Raw genomic sequence first — 27,190 nt, 5'->3', positions numbered from 1 at the left:
AGTGGTTTATGCTGTATTAACGGTAAATGCGTTAATCGTGATTAAGACAATTTAACGTGTTACACGTTTTTCATTAATCGCATGTGTTAACACGTTAATTCTGACAGCTTTAGTCATAAAACATCTCACTACTGTACATGCCACACATAAATAATCATGGTTTTACTGTTTGCTCATCCACCATGAAACAGCTGAAACATCGCCACTACTAATTTCACTGCACTCATCTGGAAAGAATAACACATTTTGTTTTTATACCGAGTATAAAATAATGTCACTTCCAAACATGTGAAGTATTTGCAAAGGCCGACGCTGAATAATGAACATACTCTAAAAGTTTCAAATTAATTTGTGTGCACATGTACAGATGGTATAGTTTCTTTTTAATTCATGGCGCTCCGTTTCTGGACATCTATTGTAGCTGAGCCATAACGGTGGATAAGTATTCTCTGCTGTTGACTTCTTGTCAATCAAGTAAAAAGAGCACACAAACAAATTATTCTGAGTCTTTTTCAAACAGATTTCCTGAAGCCAATCCTTCTGTCGGCAGCCAATGGACGGAGAAGCATCGAGGACAGAAGCACTGAGCTTTAGTGAGTTTTTTTGGATCATAACATTGCTGTTTTTGCCAAAATTTTAGTTTTGCTTGACTTTTAGGACAGCCAATAACTGCACACATTGTCCAAGAAATTTTAAAAGACATCTTCCAGTGTTTAAAAAGCAAGAATCTAACCGTATGAAAAGCTAGCTAAAAGTTACCGGCTACACACAAAACACCAACCGCACTACCGCTAACCCAACCTGTCCAAATAAAGTGGATTCGCTCAAATATTGTGAATAATTACTGAGATATAGCTCTTATGAAAACTTCCCAGTGTGACAACTAGTCTCAGTCTACCCTATACATATAATATAGGCAAATATTAAGAGTAGTCATCAGTCATCAAGACCAGACAAAGTAAAGGCTCACAAACTACCCAGCCACTCTGCTGCAGTTTTCATAAACCCTTCTCAAAAAGCACAGCTTTCAAAAGTGACTCAGACAGCTGGTGCAGACCCATGGGACTCTGTGTGCAAAGAATTTAAACTGAAGAAGCTCTATAAAGAACCTCCAGGATTCCAGTTATAAGACTCCCAGTAAACAGCTAATCAACTTCAAAGCCAGATTTACGGAGCCAATTATGTCCAATTATGTTCATTTTTAGCTGGTGGTTTGCATTAGATAACAAACTTTTCTTGAAATGAGGCATATAAACGAACATCATCAGGTAGAGGCACTGATTACAGACTTGAGTATAAAATTAATTGGTGCAATTCATGAAAAAACTATAGAGAGCATTTTTAATATGATTATGGGTACTAATTAGCATCTTGTGTGGCTTGTCATACAAAGAGCGTATTTACATGCACGTTCTTACACCGATTATGCTTAATAAGCCAACAACACGTGTGGTTATGTAAATGCTATAAACGCTGTTCCTTTATCGGTGTAAGGTCATAAATGGTGTAAGAATAAACCAGTCGACACAGGTCGATTTTTGCCCATTACGCCGATTTTGCGTGGCATGTAAACGACTTTACCGGTGTTCTCACCGTCTGATCCAATGTGGCACGTGTTGAGCGCATGTCTCTTCACGGTTTGACGTCAAAAGCAGAGAATAATGCGATTATTTCAAATCTCATGTAAACACGGTTTTCTTGCTTTGTCAGATTTTTAAAATAACCTGATTTTAGAAGTAATCAGCGTATTGGTGTGCATGTAAACTTGCTCAAAGATACAGCCAAACAGGGGTCCTGTGACAGTTTCCCCCCCGATTATCCACTAAGTCTACAAAACATACAGTATACCAGTATTGGGGAAGCTACTTTGAAACTGTAGCTTGCCCATCTAAAAGCTACACATAATTTAAATGAAGCATTTAACTACAGTCAAGCTACTCTTTAAAAATGTGTAGCTAAGCAGTAAGAAAATGTAGTTAACTACACTGAAGCTACTGTACAGTATTTAATGTCTTTACAAAGATATATCAGATGATTTTATTTATTTTTATAATCAGAGCAATATTTATCTGGTACAAAATGAAGTTCTAAATTGAGGTGACAGTATTAAAAACATACATTTACAACCAATTTACAGTTTACAATAAGCAATGAATCAGATTTCCGAACTGTACATATGAGAGAGAGGGGATGTTTGATCAAGAATTTTAGAGAGGACGTTTGATTATTGCCTCGGCTCTAAAGAAGAAGGGTGCAAGAGTATGTGGCCAAAAAAAAAAAAAAAAAAAAAAAGAAAACGTAAAGTACCAACACTACACTATCCTGTGTTGGAAGAAGTAGTTAATTACTAAATAGCTGTCAGAAATAAGCGGCACAAATTGTACTACATTTTTAAGTAATGCTGCCGTGAATAAAAACTGTAAAGGTTACATATAATCATACCTGGGGCTGTCTTCCCAGTAAGGACTAACTTGCTTGGCTGGTTGCTGGTCTTCTGCTTCTGTGTACGGGGTGGGTACAAGGTTTGTGCCTTTCGTTGTCTCTTCAGCTCTTCCTCACGCTCCTGGGCCAGCCGAATCTCCTCTTCGATCATGGACAGGGTTCTTTGTTTGCGTGATCGCAGCTTGAATGGCCCTGAGGTGACTTCCACTTCCTGAGCACGAGAAACAGCTGCGGTGCTCCTGAGCTCTGCTGCCTCAGAGTACTTACTGAAATAACTGAACTCTGGTTTTTCACTTGGTGGTGGAGAGGGGCTAGGAGGCTTGTAAGTGTTCACTGGCAAAACTGGGGCAGCCTGAACTACAGTAATTTGAGGAGTGATGGTTTTCTCCTCTTCCAGAGGTGATGGCACATTAGGAGGTGGCGTGAAAGTAGATTTCTCCTCGAGAAATTGAGGTTGAAGTGGAACAATTTCTACATGTCTTTCTGGGACTGGAGATGACTGCTGGGTAGACTGAAGTGGCTCCCATTTTCCATTCTGTTGGGCAATGGCTTGCTGGATAGCATTTTGGACAAGAATACCAGCATGGTATTCCAGCTCTTCCTCCATCAAGCCATGTCCCTGATAAGAACCACTCAGCTCACTTGGAGATTTGATATCACTTTCATGTTTCCCATTGATTGGTGTAGTGGCCATTGGAGTTGAGGGGAAGGAGTACTCCCCAAGAGAGTTTTCCAAGTAGGCACTCATGGTCTCATTCGATGCGCCACTGTCACTTATGTTGTCCATGCTGAAGTCATTGGATAATGTCTCAAGTACAGTGGTGTCCTGAGACCGTAGCGACAGGTCATCTAACCCAGAGTCAATTTCTTCCATATTGTAGGAGCTGTTCAAAGAACGTTGACACAAATCAGAATCCTCATCCTTCACAAAGGTCATCACTGCCCGAGCACAAGTAAAATCATCATTCATCTCATTCTGAGCCAAACCATCTTTGGTTGGTATGACAGATTCTTCAGAGCAGCAATAAATCTTCTCAGCTTTGACTGTGGTAAATTCATCATCACTATCATCATATGATGTGACCCCTTCTTGATTGGCAACTGTGACAGAACCACATGGTCTCTCTATATGCATGACCTCTTGAGGCCTGAAGAAAGGTTTGGCAGAGTAAAGCTGTGGTGCCACATTCTTCTTTGGAGCTGCAGCCTGCTTGCTGTGCTCCATCTGCAAAAACTGTTTGCGTGCTGCAGAAAAGTCGATCTCTTCTGTAACAACATCCTGCTTATTTCCTACTTCTGGTTGGATAAAGGAAGTTGGTTGTCTGGGTGCAGCTTGTGGCATACGGTGGGTGTCTGGTCTCCTCTGCTTCCTCTCCTCATATTTTCTGAGTGACTCCAGTTGCTCTGGCTCCAGCTCCTCTTCCAGTGTCTTTTCCTGAGGTGGGTTCCACCATTTTGCTGCAATTCCAGGATTTTTCTTGACTGCCTGGCACCGTATGAGCTCAAGCCTTTCCCTTTCTAGTTCTGCAACCTCCTCCGAAGGTCTGACCTTCTTCACCCGAACTTCTTTCTCTTTTGGAGTGTCAAATAGTTTTGCTGGTTTTTTCTCCTCGTGAAATGGTCTAAGCTCAAAACGTGCCTCTTTCTTGTCTGCGGTCCTCGGTGACTCTGGTGACCTTGCACAGTTGTTACCCATCATTGCTGTATGACCGTTGGGTTTGATGTTGAAGTTGTCATCAACAAAAGTGGTTTGCTTTTTCCCTTCTGAAACAACTTCATGATTGTGTAAAGGAGATGTGTCACGAGTATTAACAGATGGTCCAGTTCCATCCACTCTAACTGGCTTAATCTCAGGGGAACACGACCCATTTGAAGTCATTTCGGCCCCAGGGTCACAACAGTTGGCCTCAATGACCTCATCTAGGTAGAGGATTTCCTGGGCAACTTCACTGTCCAGTCCTTCTCCCCTGTGACTTATTCTGTTCTGCCCAGTGTTGGCATAACTTTGCTGGCTCTCAGTCTGAGATTCTAGCTCCATGCCGCTCTCGTCGCCAGATATCACACTCACAAAATCAAAAAAACTGACAGTCTTCAGGCTTCTCTCTCTTTTCAGCTCACTGTCATCCTCTGAGAGTTCAGGGGACTTCTGGAAATATAAAAAAGTAAGAGGTCACATTAGTTCAAGCATGCACAGTGTCTTGACAATACACAGTGCATGAATCATATTGTAGTTCAGAATGAGGTAGTCTTCCTTATTTTTAATTACAAATATTATCACCAGGGGCCAAAGATGCATTCCAAAGGAAACATTGAATGTGACCGTAATGCATAATATAGGTACATTGTGATAAGATGTTGGAGATAATGGGTTTGTTGAACTCTGACCTGCGCTATCTGATCCTGAGTATTAATAAATTAGGGTCCCCTGTCTACTTAGCCATGGTATAATGGTGTCGCACAAGTCTCAAGTGAGAGGACAGCATGGGACATTCACTCCTCTGTTCCCATTAAGTCACCCATATAGTGGAGAATTATGGGATATTGTTTCTTATTGGAAAATCCACTTTACCTACAATGGAATAATTGTACATACATATATTCTCTTTTTCTCGTTTTATTATTTCTTTTTGTTTGAACGATAAGCTAATGACTTATGCTCAACACAAAAGCAAACTGTTTCATATGAAGAAAACACACAAAAAAAAAAGAGAATGGTTTTACGCACCGTAGTTTCTTTTATGCCCCTCCGTTTCTATATCTAATGTGTGTAAGTGGGTAATAGGTCCCAATTATTTACTGAAATAAAAACATTGATGTCTGGGCTACATAGACCCTCTTTATTTGTAGAGGCATAATTGTAGGGGTTCTTCCATACTGTGGATCTGGCACTGATAGGCACTGATACCTATAAGTGGTTTTGTAACCCTGTGGGAGATGGTTGAGATGCATTTGCACAATAAAGCACTAGCTCCTCAGGGGAAAATACCACTTATTACTTTGAGTTTTGCTTAAATGGCTGTTCCTTCACCAGATGGGACAATCCATTTTAAAAAGAAAAACTCTCTAAGAGCCTTTTTTCCCCCATGATCTAAGATATTTCTCAATGTTCCATTATTCCCTGACAAAAATGCCTAATTAAGTAAAGGGACTTTATGTGGGACTACCTTTTTTGGACATGGTATTCTGCTACTACAGTGGCCTGAATTCTGATAACCTTTAAAGAAACTCTGAGTATCTTGTTATGCCAGTCAGGGTATAAAATTAGCACACGGCAAATTCGGGTACTTTTTGTGCAGTGGTGGGTAATTTTGGTCATCTGCCCGCCACTGTGATGGGTGATCTGTAAGATGTCTTGGAGTGACATGTGAAATGAAATGCGCTTGAAGAAAGACTGTATTTTGAACAACAGTTGAAAGAAAAGCCGTCGATGCGCATGTCTGATTCTCTATTTGTTAAGAATTTCAGTGGCACTCTGCTGCTCATGCACACAGCACGAGCGCTTCTCATAGAACAATCACGTGTGACGAGTTTTCACTCTTTCTTCTCTGTCAGTTGCCTGGAAACAGTTGTCAAGAATAGTGTTGTATATGTGAGTTGAACACTGCAAATGATCTCTGACCATCTCAGGAGCTCCTTGAATTTAGTTTGCTTTATTTCCATGAAACAGTTCTCTCCAACTCTCAGGTTCACTGTATTTTGACATTATAATTCCAGATATTTGTGGCTGTATATGTTACCGTACAAAGCAAAGGGCATGCACCAAATAAACACCAATCATGATACTACCATGTTGTTTGGAAATGCACCATGGTACTAGCATGGTTTTTCATACATGTTCTATGGTATTCTTTGCAGTACCATGGTGTAACATGTAAATACAATGGCATATATTAAAACAATGGTATTACCATCTGATACCATCATTTTACCATGGTACCAGCAAAAAGTACCAAAAAGTATTATGTTACAACCATGGTTTTTGCATATGTACCATACTACCATGTTTTTTTTTTTTTCAGACTACAATGCTAGAGCTACCATGGCACATGGGTATGCTTATAATTCAGTACCATGGTATTTCCATATGATACCATCACTGTACCATGGTAGCACCACAGTACTTTCATGTAACACATTGTATATGAGTTTCTATTTTATGTTTTCATGTTTTGCTTTGGCCAGGGTTTAAATTGCATGTGTTTCCAAAAGAAACTACATTTCATCAAATTCCTTGGCTACTATTGTTTATTGTGTAATATACTGGACACCACAGCATGCCACACAGTAAGTAAACAGTACTACCCCAAAACCTAAAGCCAAAATATTTTAATAACATACAAAACCACTATCTCAACAGTGGTGGCTAAAATTGTAGGTGTGATATTGCCTGGAGTCCTGTCTAAAGCGTAATTGCACTGAACCAAACAGTTACAGTGCAGTATTCTCTTGTAAACAGCGGTCATTGCAGGAATTCAGTTTCTTTGCTCAGCATTTATGTTTTAGAGGCAAGTGTGCATGCCTGAGCAATTTCAATTGTTAGGTGTTGTTTGACAGTTGGAGTTCCTGAAAACGCTAGTTAGAGACCTGTAATAAACAGTTAGTGTCAACATATATCCTGCCATAAATGGAAAAGCTAAACTAGAGTGCAGCGTAGAGGTGTTATTTTTACTGGACAGCCAAGAAAAGAGGAATTTTCTAAAACTACTTTATTTCCATTCAAAGCAATGGGCTATTTCAGGTGATACTGTGTGTCTGTGGCCATAGAAAGTAAACCTATTCCTGTTTAACTACTGGGTGGAAGAATGTAAAAAATGAGGAATCAAAACAAACTAACAAATCTATCATTACGTTATTCAAAATGGGAGTCTAATACAGTTTTTTACCATCTTCATGAACAGCTAAAAATCATAGGTTATTTATTTGTAATTTTAACAAATCTTTTTGTGTTTCCAATAAAGTCCATTTGTTTATCAGTGCAGTATTCCTACATCCCACTTCTTTATTGTGCAAACATACATAAACAAACTGTGTACAAACAGCCATTTAAGACCACTTCGGTCTAAAAACAGAACATTCTAGGCCTGAGCCTGTTTAAGAGAATGTACAGAATTAGATCAAACAGCGTTAATAATACTTCCCTCTGATTTTAAAAGAGTTCAGGTCAGGGTATGAGTAGCAGGCCGTGTCACATGTCATCTTTAATGTGGCATGAGTTCAATAAGACCCCTTTCTTCAGTCAGACCACATTTCCCCTCAGGGTGTTCACTAGCTTTCAGGCCAAACTCTCACTAAATAATGACATTAGGAGGTCATGTGAACTTCCTTGAAGCTGTGAAAGGACAGATTTATCAACAGTGAGTGAGGTATGAAGAAGAACCCAATCAATATCACAGAATGTTTACAACTTGGGTTTGAGTGCTGCAAAACACTCAATCAGCTCATCAGTCCTGGATCAAAGCCATAATAAAACATTGATCTAGCCATTAATCCATGTGAAATGAGTGAAGATCTATGTAATATGAGTAAACAATAACATTTATCGTGGCTGGGAATAGTTTGTCACCATATGATCCACAGAATAGTGCTATCGGCTCTGTTCAAAAACCTAGTGAGCTGGCTATCATAGGTGCACTTCAGATGTAAAGGCTGTTCCAAACAGCCAGGCAGATTGATTATGCTGCCTTGTAAGATTCTTCCCTCTGGCCAAATTTTAAGGTGGTGAAAGCAATCCCACAATGTATTGTTATCTCAATGAAAAGCATCCTTGCAAAATAGAGAAAACAGCAACAGAATTATTGATTGTAAATATATTTTAAGGTATGTCCCGATACCATTGTTTGAGAAAGAGTACGAGTACCGATACTTCCTTTTTTGTACTCGCTGATATCGAGACCGTTACCTGTTTCTTGTTTAATTTTTTCTGAAATTCCATATCAACATTTTATTTAAATTTTATCATCAAAATGGTGTTTAAATAAATTCATTCATTAAAACTTTAATCAAATTAAAATATAACAATTAATTTTCAACATAATATTGTATAATATAGCACAATCCAAACCACAACATTGGAGTAAATATAGTGCTGCATAACAGATGTGAGATTTTGCTTAAATATAATACAATTACTATAGATTTATTAGTAGTAATAGTAGTAGTAGTAGTAATAGGGCTCTATTTTTGTGAGTGCGCAAATCGCAGCGCAAGGCGCTACAACCGTGTGCAACGTCTTATCCAACTTTCGTGAGAGCACTTATTCTAACTGAAATTTCATGCCAGCTCAAAGCACAAATGGGCGTGGGTGGGAGTGTTTGCGTTATCTGTGCGTGTAGAAGCGCAAACTGTGGGTGTATTATATGTAAATTAAGTGGTGTAAAGCGCAATTTGCTATTTTCCTAAGAATTTGTTCATTGCGCTAAGACGTTTCAATACCACCTCTTAACTCAGCCCAAAGTCCAATTTCAGTTCCTGAATTTGCAGTTTGGAGATTACACCAGCAGGTGGTAATAAAGTTCATGTCCAAATTCTGAAAGTACAGAACATTAAATAATGTCCTTGACAATCTCTGTTGAAGCAGTTTGTTGAATCAAAAAGATTTGTTTTATATTTTCTAGAGGTCATGGTTTATTTTTTCAATTATTCTTATTCTTATTTTTATTGCTATGTTTAAGTCACTGCAAAAGGGGCTGATGGAAGAAGTAGAGAGTAAAATGTTTGGATTTGGTATGATTTTTTTGACCACTTTGTTATTTTGATTATATTTTCATTTTGTTTGAAGTGTAATATGAATTTAGAAATATTTTTGGTTTATTATTTCATGTTTCAATAAAAAAATTTTTTTTCTAAATCACTGTCGACCGGTAGAAGTGAAGTGCGTCACTGTTAATACTAGCCACGATTTGTGTCTGTAGATGAAAATGATTAATAATACTTACATTCTCTATAATTTATCGGAGCCTACATCCATATCCTGAACCACATTTTCTATGCGTTAAAAAAACGCACAAAATAATGTAAATCCATATTTCTGTTCTTCCAATTAATTGCATACAGTCTATTTACACTACCAATTCCTTATGAATGTACTGTCTTTATTTATATTGCTGGTGCTTGACAGAGAATGGACTGTATAATTGGAGGGAGACGGTGATGGAGAAGAACCTCCATTGACACGATTAGCACCTTGCGTGGGCGATTTCGCCAAACCCACTTGCGCCTACACTTAGCGCACACTTACATGAAAATACCTAAACTTCATAGCCATGTCCATTGACTTTGTGCTTATGAGTTAAAGCAATGTGCGCTTAAAACAGGGCCTGTAGTATTACAGAGAAAATTACATAACTATACAGTAGTGATCTATTTCTGTTGTACTTTTTTCCATTTAAATTGAGCTTTTATTTTTAGTGGAGCTTTTATTTTGAAGTATTTCTGTTGCTATGACGGTAGCTTCTTAATCCTGAAAAGCCGGTCACTATGAGACTCAAAGTGATAATTTAATTAAATATAATATGCAGTCTACATATGTGCCAGGTGCTACAAAGTGAATTACGCTCTGCTCACTGTCGTCTGCTACAAACAGAGTGTGCGATGCTGATGATGGTGTTTTCCGTGTATGAGCCAAGGAGCTCTAAAAGGTGTGAGTACTTTGTGTCTTTATGTCAGCACAACACCGGCTCCACACATTCACAAGCACTCACATTTGAAGCACACAGCACATGCAAACTATATATTTATTTCATTAAATCGTAGCTTTTGTGATTAAATAATCTCACTAGGACATAACATGATTTTGGTTAGTGTGCTGAATGTTTACGTAATGACATTCGTACATCAGATAGTATTTGGTTTTGGGTATCTGAGCATTTTTATGAGCACGAGTACAAGTACATGAGCATGGTATCGGACCTGATTCCTGACATCCCTATATATTTAAAATGTATTTTTAATTCCAAAATAATAATACCACAAGTATAGATCAAAAATAGTGAAATCTAATCAAAGAAGAACTGTTTTATCCAATATTTGTGAGTGCTTTTATGCTTTTTAGAACATCACATTGTTAGCTTAGCAACATGCTAATGGCAAACTCTCAAATGCAACAGATTTCGGTTTAGGAAATAAAACGTTTATTTTTATAGGGGACTTGATTTTTAATAATAAATTATAAATCTTTAAAGACAGATCCTGAAGAGAAATGTTCCACCAATCAAATGGTCTCTGCAGCGACCACCCACTTACATGACACACTGTGCATGAATCACTAGAGTCAGTCTCCTTACACTCTCAAACTGCTTATATAATTGTATGTATCTGAACATTTTGTAATAAACTTAAAATATTTTGTTTCTATACTTCACAAAATGAATAGTTTTAGATATTTCCATCGTTTTAATTCAATTACGTAATTCGCAATGCTTCATGGGATTGTAGTCCATTCCCTCATGAAAGAATTTAAGTACACAGTCTTGTACCTTTATATTTTTTCTCATTTTCTAATATTTTTTTGCTTTAAATCAAAGCTTGTAATCTCGTGATTCTCCACAGAGCTGGTTGGTTTGGTTCATGACTTAGAACGCTTTAATTAAGACTTTCAAAAATACTTCCGGAATCAAGACGGTTGAAAAAGAGGGCGGGCACTGTTGCAATTTATTGTGATCAATTGTGAGTGAATGATGATTTGTATGATGCACACAATCGCTGGTTATGTAGAGCATTCCAATACAGTCACTTATGAGTTTCCATTTTAGTTAGAATGCTGCCCTTATAAGGTAACTAACATTGTATGCACCAGACAGCAAGGCAGCTCACTAGGTTTTGGAGCCATTCTCTCAGAACTGCCATGTTATCATTTGTTTAAAGCAGGCACATGTGTGCCTTTCAAATACTTCCCTGCTGCAGGTTGTCTCAGTGAGGATCAAATCGAGCATGAAGACCACAACACCTAGAGTTTCCCTCACTAACCGCCTGTGTTAAGACTGTGCACTTATTTTTGGAGAGAATAAACTACTCTTCCCAAGAACCATTGTGAGTGACATAACTGAAACAGAAATGACTGTATTACACAGTGGTGTACAGTGGTCACCGCTGTAGTCGTTTTTTGCAATTTCTGTTTCCATAGTAACAACGACGTATCTGATTGGTGGAGCTCTCATCAGGACTATGGGTAGTGTGGTTCTTTACCAGGAATTCAAAGATTAAACTCGGTTTGCAAAATATGAAGTTGAAATCACACTGACGTGTGGCTACTACAGAAGCAAATATCAATACTTCCTCAAAGCTGATGGTAGCTGTGTCTTGCAAGTTTGATAAATTATCACTTAAAATGGAGAAAAGTTATGGGATTTTTACTTACCTGACTGTTGTTCACCATTATCTGAGCTATACTATCCACATACATTATATCTTACTTATTTGTATCTTTTTTTCTCCTAAGGGATTTTAGGAGAAACAACACTTAAACAAATCCTAACTAAGAACTCCATTAAATCTCCTGCGCTTTGAAAGAGCAACCTCTGAGCTATAAAATTCTCTCGGCATTTTCCAGTCTCAAAGTTTTAATAACCACAAACCATTCTAGGCTATTTTTATGGTGGCTGAACATTAAATCTATATTCCCTAGAATCTGAGGCACTGAGCAGTCATATGTGAAGGGACATCAGTGTTTTCTCTGTGGAATAGACGGACACATACTCTCCCTCCGGATGTTGAGTACCCCCTCCGACATTCTCGGCATAGCTCAGCTGTCTTCCAGGCTCTGGCCACCTAATACAAGTGATGAAGGATACATAGCCCTGCCTCATAAACTGTATGTGTGTGTGTGTGTGTGTGTGTGTGTGTGTGTACTTGAAGGTGTATATAAACATACAAAAGGCAAGATAGATTGAGGTAAACTCCATGTAAGTTAATGTGTTTATGAGCATATTGCCTCACATTTTTCATCTTACTTTGAAACTAGTCCATTGCTGCCTCTATTTATGTGACTTTCTGCACGTTGTTGCCCTCACAGCATCTGGAGGTGGTTAGCTGGACAGATGCAATTAACACAACTGAGCCAGTTGGCTACATTTGGGGCCTTACTTTCTCTTTCAATACAGTGGTCCCAAAAATATCTAGACACTACAACCACATTTAAAAATATATCAATGTCATTGGATTAGATGTAAAACCAAGTGGCATCTGCTAGTGCTTTTTATCAGAACTAACCTTCTTTGGTCACTTTCCGAACTTTTCTTGGCCATTTTTGCTGTTACTTAAAACGAAATGGTGTTGCAGTAATTTTTAGTGGATGTATTTAGTGGATGTGTTGTTCATCACATTAACTATGAACATGTTTGAAAGCCAAAAAATGCCACAGTAGTTTTTGCCTTCATTTTAAACAGTTTATTTTTTATTTTTTTAACATTAAAACCTGACAAAATGTATTTTTGTGAAATATTTTGCTTGAAAAGTACAGAGCCCCTTAGAGGACAGAGAGGAAATGTATTTTCTGAAATAGTTTTGCATTCCATCGCAATTATATTTGGGTTCCCTCAAAATACATATATTCATCCCTTAAAGGTGCACTCAGTAACTTTTGTCTTTGTGTCATCTTGGTCTTACACTGACACCTAGTGGCTTGGATGCAGTATCATTTAAAATCAATCATTTTCAGTTTCAGATGCCATTGTAGAAATGTAGTATTCACAGTCAGCCATGATTACTTTAATCAATGAATGAAAGTGTCAAATAACAGGATGGTTACTGAGATTAAGCAAATAGTATTTGGCTGGTCATGTGATTCTAAAATGGCAGCCCCCATATGGGGACCCTCTCCATGTAGAATAAAACAGCTTTCATAAGGTTACTGAAATGACTAGAGTCTTCATTTTAATGTGAGTGGTCATGATTTCCTACATATATTGCAAAATTACAATTCATGTCTTTAGGAGTTAAACTTTTTTAATGAAGAAAAATGACTGAGTTCACTTTTAAGAATATTAACCATGGTTTCACTATAGAAATCACAAAATTAACAATGGTATTTGTATTAAACATAGTAACCACAAAATGTAAATTTTTTTACTACAGGAACTATAGTTTAACTATGGAATTTGTAGTAAAATCATAGTAACCACAACATTTTGCATGGTTTTACTATAGTAACCATATTTTAACCAAGACATTTGTGGTAAAACCTTAGTAATAATACAGAAAAACTATAGTAATAAAATCATAATCATTCTGCAAAAGAAAAAAAAAAAGAGTTAGTTTTACGATAAGTTTTTCTAAAGAAATGGATCATTTATTTTTACACCCATGGTTCTTACCTTAAAAAATGGTTACATTAACCAATGTTTATTTTCATAAGGGCATGTTTTTTGGGGGGGTTGGAAAACATGGTTTTAAAAAACATACTTCTACCACAAATTTACCATGGGGTTACAATAGTAAGACTGTAGTAATCATGTTTTTTTTTTTTTGGAATAATGATTATGATTTTCATTACCTTATTTTTATATCATTTTTGGTTTTCCTTTTGTTTTCCTGTATTATTATTAATATAACGGTTTTACTAAGAATATCATGGTTAAAATATGGTTACTGTAGTAAAACCATAGTAAATTTTGTGGTTACTATGGTTTTACTACAATGTAGTACATGTAGTAAAACCATGGATACTTTTCATAAGGGATGGTTAAAGCTTTTGGAAACCCAAATTAATTGTGAGGGAATGCAAAACTATTTCAGGAAATAAATTCTCTCCATGTGATCTAAGGGGCTGAGTAGAAAAGTGTGCTTGTTCTATAATTCAAATAAATGCTACTTGGTTTGACATTTTGTTATCTAACACAATGACATTCATACATTTTTAAATGTGACGTACTTTGAAGAATAAAACATCCATAAATATTCAACAGTTACGCAATATGCCTCAAATCTAGCATGACTTTCAACAGCTCATAGTACAGGCAGTACAGACTGAGCCATCACACCACACTGATGATGAAAGACTTCTGAAATAAGATTATTACTCTATCACTGCATGACTCAGTGGACTCAAGACTATTGAAAGAGAGTGCTGAGAATTAAAACAAACTCACTTCAAGACATGAATTAACCATGCTGGAAGAAAAATCGTAAATGAGATCTCCTGAAATCTCTATTGTTTTTCCTAGACAGCAGTGCGATTAAATGGACTTTTGCTGAAGTCTGCTGCTTCCCAGATGCTTCTACTGAGAAAAAGATCCCACTAATCTCACACATGTCTCCTCTCGAGTTTCAGCAGAGATTTCATTGATGCCACAAACGGTGCTCAGATTTGCCAACACTGCAAAAATTATTTTCTTACTGAATATTTTTGTCTTGTTTTCCAGTAAAAATATCGTTTTTAACACTTTTATAACATGAACAAACTTGCATGTCACAGTGCAGGAAATATCAACTTCCCAAAAGTATTTAATGTCAACTTCAAACAGAATTCCAAGGAGTGAATTATTAGAAATGTCCTTGCTTACCATTCTCATATTCTTCCAAATTTGTAATATAGACTTCAGGCACACTATCCAATCCAATCCAATACAGATTGTCACTTGTAACTGTAACTTGTAAATCCATAACATAAGAAACAGGCTTGCTTCTATACCACAAACTATAAATGTTTGAGGAGACCCACAGCAATCCTGCCCAGGACATCACAACATAGGGCTTTTCCTGACCAATAACATCAGCCCCCCCCCCCCCCCCCACCCATGTATGTGTGTTTGTGTTATAGAGCCGCATGCCTCACTCACCCTATACTGCTGGCCGCAACGTTTCCGTCTTCTCTCCTACAATGCCTTTCTCTCTTCTCTCTGTCCCCCAGAGTCAAAATTCTTGCTCTGTCTAGCTATTGGCTATGATGTCATGGGCAAATGGGGTCTGGTTTAAAACAGGAGGGGGTGTGGTCTCCACCAGTGCTCACACAAAGCCCCTCTCTGTCAGAGCCGGCCTCCTGTACACCCTCTTCCCTTCTCCGACCTGGACGGATGGACGGAGTCAACACGCCACCCTCACACTCCAAACTACTCTAGTATGAGCAGCAGATGCCCGATAAGGAAAGGCGAAGTATGTTTGGGTGTGGATCTATCCTTTGGGTGGAACACTGTTCAGTCCTGACTCAAAACCAACATGAAAATATTTATTTCTATCTGCATTCTCTCACTCATACACTCAGTAGTCACCAAATCCTGCATTCCTCGTGAAACACTCACTCAGAAATGGGGTGGGCGGTTATGTGGTTATTTATGGTCAAAATTGGACCCACTTTATGTTAGGTGTCTTTAAGCATTTGATACAATGTACTTATTATGCACATACACTACTGGTCAAAAGTTTTGAAACACTTGACTGAAATGTTTCTCATGATCTTAAAAATCTTTTGATCTGAAGGTGTATGCTTAAATATTTGAAATTAGTTTTGTAGACAAAAATATAATTGTGCCACCATATTAATTTATTTCATTATAAAACTAAAATGTAATTACAAAAAAAGTTTTTGAAATTGATGACTTGGATCAAATAATAAAGAAAAGCAGCCAATAAGTGCCCAACATATATGGGAACTCCTTCAATACTGTTTAAAAAGCATCCCAGGGTGATACCTCAAGAAGTTGGTTGAGAAAATGTCAAGAGTACATGTCTGCAAATTCTAGGCAAAGGGTGACTACTTTGAAGATACTAAAATATAACACAGTTTTGATTTATTTTGGATTTTGTTTAGTCACAACATAATTCCCATAGTTCCATTTATGTTATTCCATAGTTTTGATGACTTTACTATTATTCTAAAATGTGAAAAAAATAAAAAATAAAAAATGAGTAAGTGTTTCAAAACTTTTGACCAGTAGTGTGTGTTGTTGATTTGTACTTAGATTTACTACATCTGTAGTTAAACACTGTTAACACTGTTAAAATTACCCATAACCCAAACCCTTCCACAACCTTTACCCTAAACCCTAACCCCTAAGCCTATTCCTAAACCTACATGTACTTCAACCTTAGTAGCAGCAAATGTGAATCTTGTGAGAATCTTGTAGAACAATATGTAGTTACACAATAAATACATTGTATTGTATGCATTTTAATATTATTACATAGTAGTTAAAGACACCTTATATAAGTGGAACCAAAATGGAAAAATGGCTAATATTTTAAAGGTGATAAGTGTACAACTGTAAGCAGGGCTGCTGCTCCCTATATACAGATCACGCAGTCTGCTAGGACACCAAACCCCTAGGGAACCCTATCTTACCCTAGGGGGTCTCCAAAAAGTCCACCGGCTGCACTTCCTCGCACGTTATACATTTTTGAAAGACCCGATGGCAGTCGCGGAAAATGCAGAATATTTGCAATTCCGTTTGGTGATGCTAGAGCCACAGAAATGACACACTTTGCCTTAAATAAGTAACTGTGTGGTAATGCCCAATTTTGGATTATCCACTGAATTAAATACTTTATTAATGAAAGATACTTCAACTCATTTGATTATTTTGTCCTTTTATTTGGAACTTGGATGCACACCAGAAGATAAGATAATTCACAACAAATGAATGATAAGTCTCACATTATATACAAACTGTTAAAAACAGTAAAAGTAACATTATAAAATGGATGATTCCAACTTTAAATTCTGAGTAGATTGACCACGTTTAAAACCGTTCCAAAACAGCCAAAATATACACAGCTGTGACTGCACATCAGTTGAATTCTTTTTTTCTTTTTTATTTTTTTCTCCTCTTTTTCTCCCCAGTTTGGAATGCCCAATTCCCAATGCATTCTAAGTCCTCGTGGTGGCGTAGTGACTCGCTTCAATCCAGTTGGCGGAGGACGAATCTCAGTTGCCTCCGCATCATGAAAAAAATCCCGATATACAGTATTTCAATAATTATCGGGAAAATCATCCAATTTTCGATTTGTGAAAAAGGCATCGATCCCAAGCCTATAAACAACATCCAATTCCTTGTTGCAGTTTAAATATTTCTACTGCTGTATGTACTGTTATACTGCCCAGAACTTTGAATAATTACAATGCAGTTTGACATTCTCAGAATCTAATCTGTCATGGCATTCACTTTCCCAGGAATCCACTCACAAAAGCTAACGTGTAATGCTTGTATGTCTTATCAGGCCTTGTGCTACACATTGTGAATCTATGAGAATTTATGAATAGATGATTAAATAGATGTCTAGTTATTGTTTTTATTGAAACCTCAAAATAGAAGTTATCAGAGTATGTCCCTGGCAAAATCCTGGTAAGAGGACATTACAGTAATTGGCCAATGACTTATAATGTCCTTGCTGCATCAAGTGCCTTGTAAATGTGACAACAATAGAATAATGATAAGAGCAAAAGAGATCCAGGCAAGATCTGTGTGAGAATTGAAGGCCACTCAGTCACACAAGGTTGTTTTAGAGATGTTCTTTGTGCTAATAATAACACTACCTGCTCGTTTCTGTTTAGCAACAAAGACTGCAGGATAACCTTCACGTCGTCAATCCAAGAAGTAATGCTTTTTTTATATTTTAGTGGTAGACTGACTGAAACTGTTTAGCTAAAGAATGTCTTTGTCACTCGAATAGCTTATGATGTTTTAAAAATAGGCAGAGGAAGTATGACATTCAAATTTCACATGACTTTGAAAAGGATTTTTTTGGAAAATGTATCAAAATGTTGTAAGTTCTCAATACTTGTTGCTTGACTGGAGTATTGAGGTGTGTGTAAGGAATGAGCAGAATGTCGGTTTGTTTTGTTCGAGGATGTTGGTGTCAGTAGTGTGGGGTGTGTCATCCTTTCTCTAAAATCTCCTTCCTCACACAATCTATGTGTTCATGTGGATAAAGAGGAATAATAATGCTATGTGCACTAACCAACTAAATAAATACATAAATTAGGGCTCTTGATTTAACACTAAGCAATTCAAGCTTGAAGTATGATACATGAGTTTTTATGAGCCGCCTCAGCAGGGGGCAGACAGCGCATCTCAACAAACTTCCAGCCTGATCTCATGAAATTTACGTGACAATGGCAACATTTTTGCAAACTAAAATTACATGCCTTATTACACGTTTGGCTGCAGTTTCCCAGTGAAATGTCCAGCGGGGGGTGCCAAAAGCAAGTGAAATTATGTTGTAATCAGACGAGGTTTTTAAGGTGATTATTAGAGGGATGTTTTAATGAGTAAAACCCGGTTGCTAGGGAGGGTAGAGTCACATGAGGTAACCTCCTCATGGTCGCGGTTAGTGGTTCTCACTCTCAATGGGGCACGTGGTAAGTTGTGCATGGACTGTGGAGAGTAGCATGAGCCTCCACATGCGGAGTCTCTGCTGTGTCATGCACAACAAGCCAAGTGATAAGATGCGCTGATTGACTGTCTCAGAAACGGAGGCAACCGAGACTTGTCCTCTGCCACCTGGATTGAGGTGAGTAACTGAGCCACCACGAGGACCTACTAAGTAGTGGGAATTGGGCATTCCAAATTGGGAGAAAAGGGGATAAAAAAAAAAAAAAAATGATATGGGAATACAACAAACAATAAACTGACTTGCCACTTTTTGTATTGTCTTATCAATACTTTACTCGTCTGCCACAATAATGCAATATATTTCAGTCTGAAAATCTGAATTATACTTTTTTTATAGGCCCTACATATTATATTTATAATTATTTAAATCATAATGTATTATTTATAATGTATTTGGGAGCCTTTCTCAGCAAATAATAACATGCGATTCATTGTGATTAAAGGTTTAATCGAATGAATTATATGAAATGCTGATTAATACATTTAATTAATCAACTGACAGCACTAACATAAACAAATGGGCATGAAATAATACTATGAGATATTACTTTATTATGTGAAAAGAAAGAGACTGCGGAGTAATGCGAAAGACATGAAAATAAAGTGCCGACTGGCTGCCACTCAAGTATACATTTTTGCGCTCTTGAAGGGCACTGTGGGAAAGGGACATCTCTCGAAGGGTGGTTCCAATCGAATTTATAACAAAAGGCGCTTCCACAAGACTGTTAATGAAGGGTACATTCATACAGTAATGCCATGCTCCCTTTAGAGTGCCCACATTAAGAGCTCTGTCCTTCGCAGGGCATAGGGATGATCACTTTCAATTGGAATTTGCCCTTAGGGGCCATTATACAAATTTCTCTGACCACAGAGTGCCACAATTTGCCAATCAGAGTTAATTTTTCCAGACAGTCATGTTGCCTCTTGGTGAATTTAAGTTTTTGTTACTCTGACAAAAAACTTTTTGTGGTGGAATCATGGTACAGTGATGGTATGAGAAGGTAATACTGTGGTATTTTGATTACCATACTCATATGCCATGGTATACTACAAAGTATTTCAATGAATACAATAATTTTACCATGGTTTACCAAGTCCAAATCAACATGGTACTTTGGTACCAATTACTGTACTATGGTATCATGTCAACAAAACAAAAAAAATAACCATGGTGTTACACCAAAGTTGCAATTATTATAAGATAGCACAAGCACACTTTTCAAAACATAGTAATACTATGGTACTTTTATATTTTGTAGTTTATGGATGTTTTCAGTGTTTTTACAAATACTTTCAAGATATTGTCAACATTTACAGCAAAGAGGGGAAGGTCAGTCAACTGGACATTACAGATCGTTTAATATGTTGGATTTTAATATCACAGTCTCTTGGGTAATGCTTGAGTTATGCTAATATGCTATTAAATTACCAAACTCATTCCAACCTGCACAATACCCACATATAATAACAATAAGAATCTTCCCTCCCATATAGCAGACCTTTTGCCACAACTATGTAAACATCTTTTTATAGTTTGAAGAACAAGTTATGGGACATACTTTTAAATTACTCTCAAGGTCCAAGATTCTCAATGAACTGAAGTGGGAATGACAAAAGCACAGACAGCTGGATGTGACCACCACACAGTAAGAGAGAAACACTGTGAAATGGACAACTAAATATAACCGAGCACAAAGGAGTTTCACATTAGCATCATTTATTTTAATAGAAGAGGTTGGCTTTATCTCAGAAAACCAAATTATAAGTGCAGAGAAAGATTTAATGCACAATGCTCTTTCCTTGCACAAAGCAAATTGCGTGATTTTCAGGGATTACGTGTTTGCCAAAGAATAAACAGATTAATCAAAAATAAACCAAAATGCAACTTTAACAATGTTTTGATCACATAATGTAGAAGAAAAGAAAGAAAGAAAAAAAAAAATCATTGAAGGAACCCTTCTCCAGGCACAGGCAGAACTTTGAATGGAACTGGTTTGGAATAAACCAAGCTGGAATCAAAAAACTTGCTTCATGGTGCCTAAGTATTAATATTGCCTGCTGTCTTCACTTTTAAAAGTATTTATTAAAAATAAGTGTATAATTTCTGCACCACCAAATGGAATTGTATTGGTCAGACACAAATGGTCAGAGACAACTAGCTGACGTAAAATATTACGTCAGCTAGTTAGTGCAAAGACGATTTGATGAAGAAAACGTCAGATTCCTTGTAGACCAAAGGCTGAAACTTTAGCGTGTTTGTATATAAGGATGTGAAGAGGAGAATAAACACAGGACATCGTGCTTCACACCCTGTCACCATCCCGGCCTAAAATATGACCTCTAATCTGCGGGAAGACTTTAAGAAGAGGATCATCTGGATATTATCAGTGAGTCTGGCCCAAGGGTGAAACCGTGAAACATCAACACCCTAAACAAAACAAAGATGGTCTCGTCAGAGGAGTCCAATCAAAATACTGCTTTGTTGAATGGGTTGCCATAAGTAACCTGAAATTCAAGGACTAACCAGTTCATTTAAGTTTGTGCTTATAATTATAATTATAATTTTCTTTATTTATCACACATTATACATTTTTGCACATATACGGTGAAATTCTTCTTTTTCACATATCCCAGCTAGGCTGGGGTCAGAGTGCAGGGTCAGCCATGATACGGCGCCCCTGGAGCAGATAGGGTTAAGGGCCTTGCTCAAGGGCCCAACAGTGGCATCTTGGCGGTGCTGGGGCTTGAACCCCCGACCTTCTGATCAGTAACCCAGAGCCTTAACCGCTGAGCTACCATAGTGTAGATATAGGGGCAATAGTTATTGGGCAAAATTAGTTTGCTTATACAAATACTTTTGTGAGAGCAAGATGCTTTTTTGAGTAACAAAGTAAGATAATGTTTATTAAATGGGTGCACAAATTCCTGTAAATTTCAATCACATTTGGCATTAACAAATGAATCTCCATTGTGATTGGATCGGTCAATGTGAGCCCACTTTGGACATTCTTCATATCAAATATATTCCCCCCATTTAAGAAAAACAATGTGTTTTATGAGGGGCCTTTAGCCCCTGCAACAGGGGAGTTTTTACCCCAAATACTTTTTGTTGAAAAGCTTTTTATTTACTCATCGTAAACAAAACTGAAAATGACAAAAGTATTTGTCTCAAAATGAACGTGATATTTTCAGGGATTATAATTCCCTAGATAAATTTTAAGTTAAAGGTGCACTCAATAATTTTTTCCTCATTAAAAAAGATTAACTCCTAAAGAAATTAATTGTAATTTTGCAATATATGTAGGAAATCATGACCACTCACATTGAAATGAAGACTCTAGTCATATCAGTAATCTTATAAAAGCTGTTTTATTCTACATGGAGAGGGTCTGCACATGGGGGCTGCCATGTTAGAATCACATGACCAGCCGAATTCTACTCGTTTAATCTCAGTAACCGCCCTGTTATTTGACACTTTCACTCATTGATTAAATTAATCATGGCTGACTGTGAATACTAAATTTCTACAGTGGCATCTGAAACTGAAAACGATTGATTTTAAATGATACTGCATCCAAGCCACTAGGTGTCAGTGTAAGTCCAAGACGACACAAAGACAAAAGTTACTGAGTGCACCTTTAAATTATATTAATTAACAAATGGAGATTCAGATTACTTCAAAATCAAACTTTTATATATTGGACACAATGACCTCATGGATCAGACTGATCTCACAGTGAATTCGGAAACAGTAGGTTGACTTTTCTTGAGCTAAACTTGGTCTGTGCTTATCTAAATTCAAAGCACTTCCCCAGTGGCTGAAGTGGGAAGTGTTTTTGAATGTAAGGGCACATGTGAGCTCCAGTTTCTGAAAGTAGGTATAACTGCAGGCCGGAGATCTCCAAATGGGAGCAGAATCGCCAAAAGTGTGCGGGGTTACTCGTGAAGGGGGCAGGGTTACTCCAAAAGTGGGTTGCGCCAACTCCAAAAGGGGCATCACTTCCACTCACGGTTAAGATTAGGGAAAGGTTTAGGTTAGGGGCTCCCTATATCTTTGCTGGCGGGTTGGAACAACCGCCCCTTTTTGGAACTCTGCCTGCAGCTATATTCTTCTCAGTTTCTGGATGCAATGCCCACAGAGGGAAGCTAAAAGCGAGTTGTAAAGCTAGTTGTTTTTAGCTTTAAAGGATAAAATACAGTGAAGAGGAATGCATATTTTTTTTAACTTTACCCCAATACCCAACCCTAAACCTAAGCGTCAGTGTAATAAAAATGTAATCTGTAAAACGCGCTTGACACTGATTATGCAAACATGATTACTTCCTGGTTTCAATGTGGGGCAAAAACCCAGGTCTCCCATGCTGCTGACAATACACGCTTCCGATCGTGCCAGAGGAGAAAGTAAACACTCTAAATCTGATGCAAAAATATCTGATGGGCGATGTTGTTTGTCAGTAATTTGGCATATTGGGGCTGATGGCAGGGTACCGGGACATTCAGAAGCTACATTTTTGACTTCCTGTGTGATCATATTGCATGGATAAGGAATTATTTTGCAGTGCACAGTGACAAACAGGTGTTTAGGAAAGTCATGTGGTAGTTTTTGATGCTATTTAGTGTTCTGGGAGAAAACGCACACTTCAGTTTACAATTAAACTTTTAGTAACAGGGCAGCAGTAGTAATGATATTCCCAAAAAATTCAAGCTCATACAAAAGTCCTTTTTAAAGCAACAGGGCCATCTTGGTAACATTCTTGGGCTGCTATTTCCAGTTATGCAAGTATACTGTAGCTAAATGGGAAAGACCAGTTGATGTCTATGCCAATAAGGCAATTTTCTCTTAAAAATGAAAGGCGGGACTGACTTTTTTACAGCCGGCATGCTGAGCATTGTAATTTCTCCTGTTCATTTACCAACTCTGACCATACAAGGTCTAGATCAGTCTAGATCATTTACTTCATTAGATCATTAGATCATAACTCTTCTGAAGAAACTAGACTTTTAGTGACTGGGGTTGGGAATGGTGTTACCACCTGTCCCATAATATAGAGGATTGTCCCGCATTTAAGATTAAATGATGCATCCCGTATCGAGTCAATACGGGATGCTATTTGTCCTGCATTTAACCTAGTCAGATGGCGTCACAGTGAAATCTTACAAGACCATCCCATTAGGGTAAAGTTAATTTAACTTCAAAATTCACTGGAAAGTTCGCCTACAGTAAGGGACTGTCTAAAAAGTACTACCATTGTGTTAAAACATGCTAAAACTCTGAAGGGGGTGTGGTAAGGGACAGTCTAAATATGTCAGCCCCCCCATCAACAACCCCCCACCAACAACTCTAGAGAGAGTGTCCTGCATTTTACAACTTCAAAGGTGGCAACCCTATTTGAGAATGACTTCATTCAACCCTTGAAAAGACCAAGGGCAAAAATTATCCAATGTGACTGATCCCTGTTGTAGATTTGAACAAGACCTACCAACCAAATATGCTCTAATTCTTGTAATACAAGACTCATAATGTCTGTAGCATGGACAGTATGGTCCTCAATCTCTTGGTTAACCTGCTTTCTGAGCCCAGTGGGAGAAGTGAAATAGAGCACATCTTCAACTCTAAATTTGGCAATCAGGTTGCAGCCAGCCAGCTCTGTGGTAAACCCTTCTTTTCAGCAAATCTATTCTTGTGGATGGTTTCTCCAGAAAAAGAAACAGCTAGACTGCATTTCCAACTTAATTATATGTCTGCACTCTATTGTGATGTCAACTAAAATAAACATGAGATCCATCATATCATCCTTTGCTGATCTTACCAAGTTAATGAGCTCAACATAAAAGAAAACATCAAAATTATGTCATTAGTATTACCATGTAGTTGGCAAAAGGATACTTGGCAGCAAAGTCAAAGTTCTAGCAAATGTTTTTAGAAACTACTAAGAGTAAAGGACATAAATGAACCCTGTTAACAAAGATGATAGTGTTTTTCTGCTCCTGAACAAAGCATATATTTGTGACTTACTTATTTGACAATTTCAAGATATATTAGCCTTAAATAAAACATGTCTTTTAAACAATCAATTTAGCTTCCCTAGTAAATTTACCTTGTTTTAAAGATGTTTAGATATTCTTTACTGGAAAACATGCTATAAAGACATCTGCACCTATTGTTTTAACAATCACGGCATCTGACACAACCCTTGGAAGACTCAAGATTTCTTCAAAACCACCTTAAAGTCCATGTTAAGCTCTAAAATAATGAGGTCTTACCCTTGGGCTCTTTTCCAAAGTGAGGCAGAGAACTTGCCAAGGTGCCGTGTACTTCAGCATGGTCAACGGTTCCTTGACTTCGCCAGGCTACTCAATAAAATAGCAATTACTGTTTCAACCTTCCTTTATTAGATGTTTACTCCTCCTTAATTATGGTCCGAGACCTCCCCAAAGTTCATTTGAGAAAAAAAGGAAGCCATCGCACAGGGAGTAACATTCCACAAGACTGCATGCAGACCTCAGCAGTGCATATCCAAGCAGAGTCTGCCAGAGGGAATCTGATCTGAAAATGAGCTTAGCATCAGAAACAATTACTATATATGGGTCTCCTGCTTGATACCTGCTGAGAGCAGTCGTTTACTTATATCCATGTGTTCATGAAGCTCTTATTGCACTTAATAACTCCTTCGATGAAGAAGAAAATTATGACGACAAAGACTAAAATGTTATGCAAATTCGTACAAAGTGCTCTTCGTGCAATAACGTTTGAATATAAATGCAGAAATCGACACCATTCTAGTTGGCACGACAGAGCAGCCTCAGAGACATGGGTTCTGACCCCACTAAAACCAGTAAGTAATTGCGTCCACATTAGGGATGTTCCGATACTGTTATCGGAATCGGGTCCGATACCAAACTCATGTACTTGTGCTCGTAAAAATGCTCCAATACCAAAAATACCATCTCACGTATGAATATCATTACGTAAATATTCAGCGCACTAATTAAAATCACTTTATTTCCTAGTGAGATTTAACTGCAAAAGCTGCAAATTAATGAGATAAATATATTGTTTGAATGTACTGAGTGCTCATGTGGCAGCCGGTGCTCATACCTTTTAGAGCTCCTTGACTCATACAAGGAAAACACCAACATGAGCATCACACGCTGTTCCCTAGCAGATGATAATGAGCAGAGCGCTAATTCACTTTGTAGCGCCAGTCACATACAGACTACATATTTCATTTAATTAAATAGAAGCCTTTTGTGGATTTATAATCACTTTGAGTCACCGGCTAAACACAGAAATACTTTAAAATAAAAGTTCTGCCAAAATAAAAGCTCAATTTAAATGAAAAAAAGCATGACAGAAATAGATCGCTACTGTATAGTTATGTAATATTCACTGTAATGCAACTACTACTACTACTGCAAATAAGAGATCAATAGTAATTGTATTATATTTAAGCAATATCTCACATCTGTGATGCTCTGTTATGCAATCACTTTATTTGACAAAATACAACTCCAATGTTGTATTTTGGATTGTGCTGTGAGGTTCTGTATAAAAGCACTATAAAAATATATGAATGATAAATATAAATGATAAAAATAATATTATGTTGAAAATTAATTGTTATATTTTCATTTGATTAAAGTTTTCATGAATGAATTCATTTAAACACAATGAATTTATTTAAATAAAATTTAAATAAACTGTTGATATGGAGAAAAAAATAAAGGTATCGGACTCAGTATCGGCAAGCACTCATTCTCAAAAAAATGGTAGCCTATCGGGACATCCCTAGTTCATGTAATCAACGATGGTACTTCTGAGGTACTTATTTCCCTCTAAGATTACATTTTTACTCCACTGACAGTTAGGTTTAGGGTTGGAGTTTGGGTTATAGGGTTAATAAAATATGCATTCCTGTTGTCTGTACCTATTTTACATATTTAACAACTAAAAACAACTCGCTTTATAACTTGCTTTTGGTGCCACTCTGTGGACATTTCTGGAACATGTATTAAGTAAATACAATTTTGATTTCACGTTGATTTTAAAGAGTTGCTGTTGTTGACTGTCCCTTTAATGTCATCCCAACTAATTCAGACCAAATATTAAACTGGTAAATTAGGACCAATTTACATTTGGACAAATACTAATTTTATCCATCTGTGCAAGCTTCCAACAACATAACAGGCCAAAGAAATCTCACAATTTCTCTACTGCTATTTTTTATTTATTTTTTTATTTTTATTTTTTGCATTGCTCGTATAAGCTTATGAACCTGTAATGATGCACCATGGAAGATCAGGACAGCTGTCTGGATCTGCATGTCTGTAATGAACCAGTCTGCTTGTCCTTGCCTAATCTGTGACCCAGATTCATCGAGTACAACTTTGATGCACTTTCTGTCTTTTTCCAAGAATCTAAATGC

General features: G+C 37.3%; 1 protein-coding gene across 4 annotated transcripts in view; it reads right to left on the bottom strand.

Annotated features, from left to right (window-relative positions):
- Positions 1-27,190, bottom strand: part of LOC127433391 (A-kinase anchor protein 2) — a 58,184-nt gene that overhangs the window by 13,749 nt on the left and 17,245 nt on the right. Inside the window, exons 1-2 of one of the 4 annotated variants that reach the window (XM_051685255.1) lie at positions 25,029-25,108; positions 2,443-4,588 (exon numbers count right to left, since the gene is read on the bottom strand). In XM_051685255.1, the coding sequence (XP_051541215.1) occupies positions 2,443-4,588; positions 25,029-25,088 (2,206 nt within the window). In that variant the 5' untranslated portion in view covers positions 25,089-25,108. Of the gene's footprint in view, positions 1-2,442; positions 4,589-14,939; positions 15,101-15,215; positions 15,312-25,028; positions 25,109-27,190 lie in introns of those variants that run through there. The other 3 variants (XM_051685257.1, XM_051685254.1, XM_051685256.1) reach the window with 3 other exon arrangements.

The sequence above is a fragment of the Myxocyprinus asiaticus genome, chromosome 43, assembly GCF_019703515.2.
Source record: "Myxocyprinus asiaticus isolate MX2 ecotype Aquarium Trade chromosome 43, UBuf_Myxa_2, whole genome shotgun sequence".
Lineage (NCBI taxonomy): Eukaryota > Metazoa > Chordata > Actinopteri > Cypriniformes > Catostomidae > Myxocyprinus > Myxocyprinus asiaticus.
This window is presented reverse-complemented; position numbering and strand designations above follow the sequence as displayed.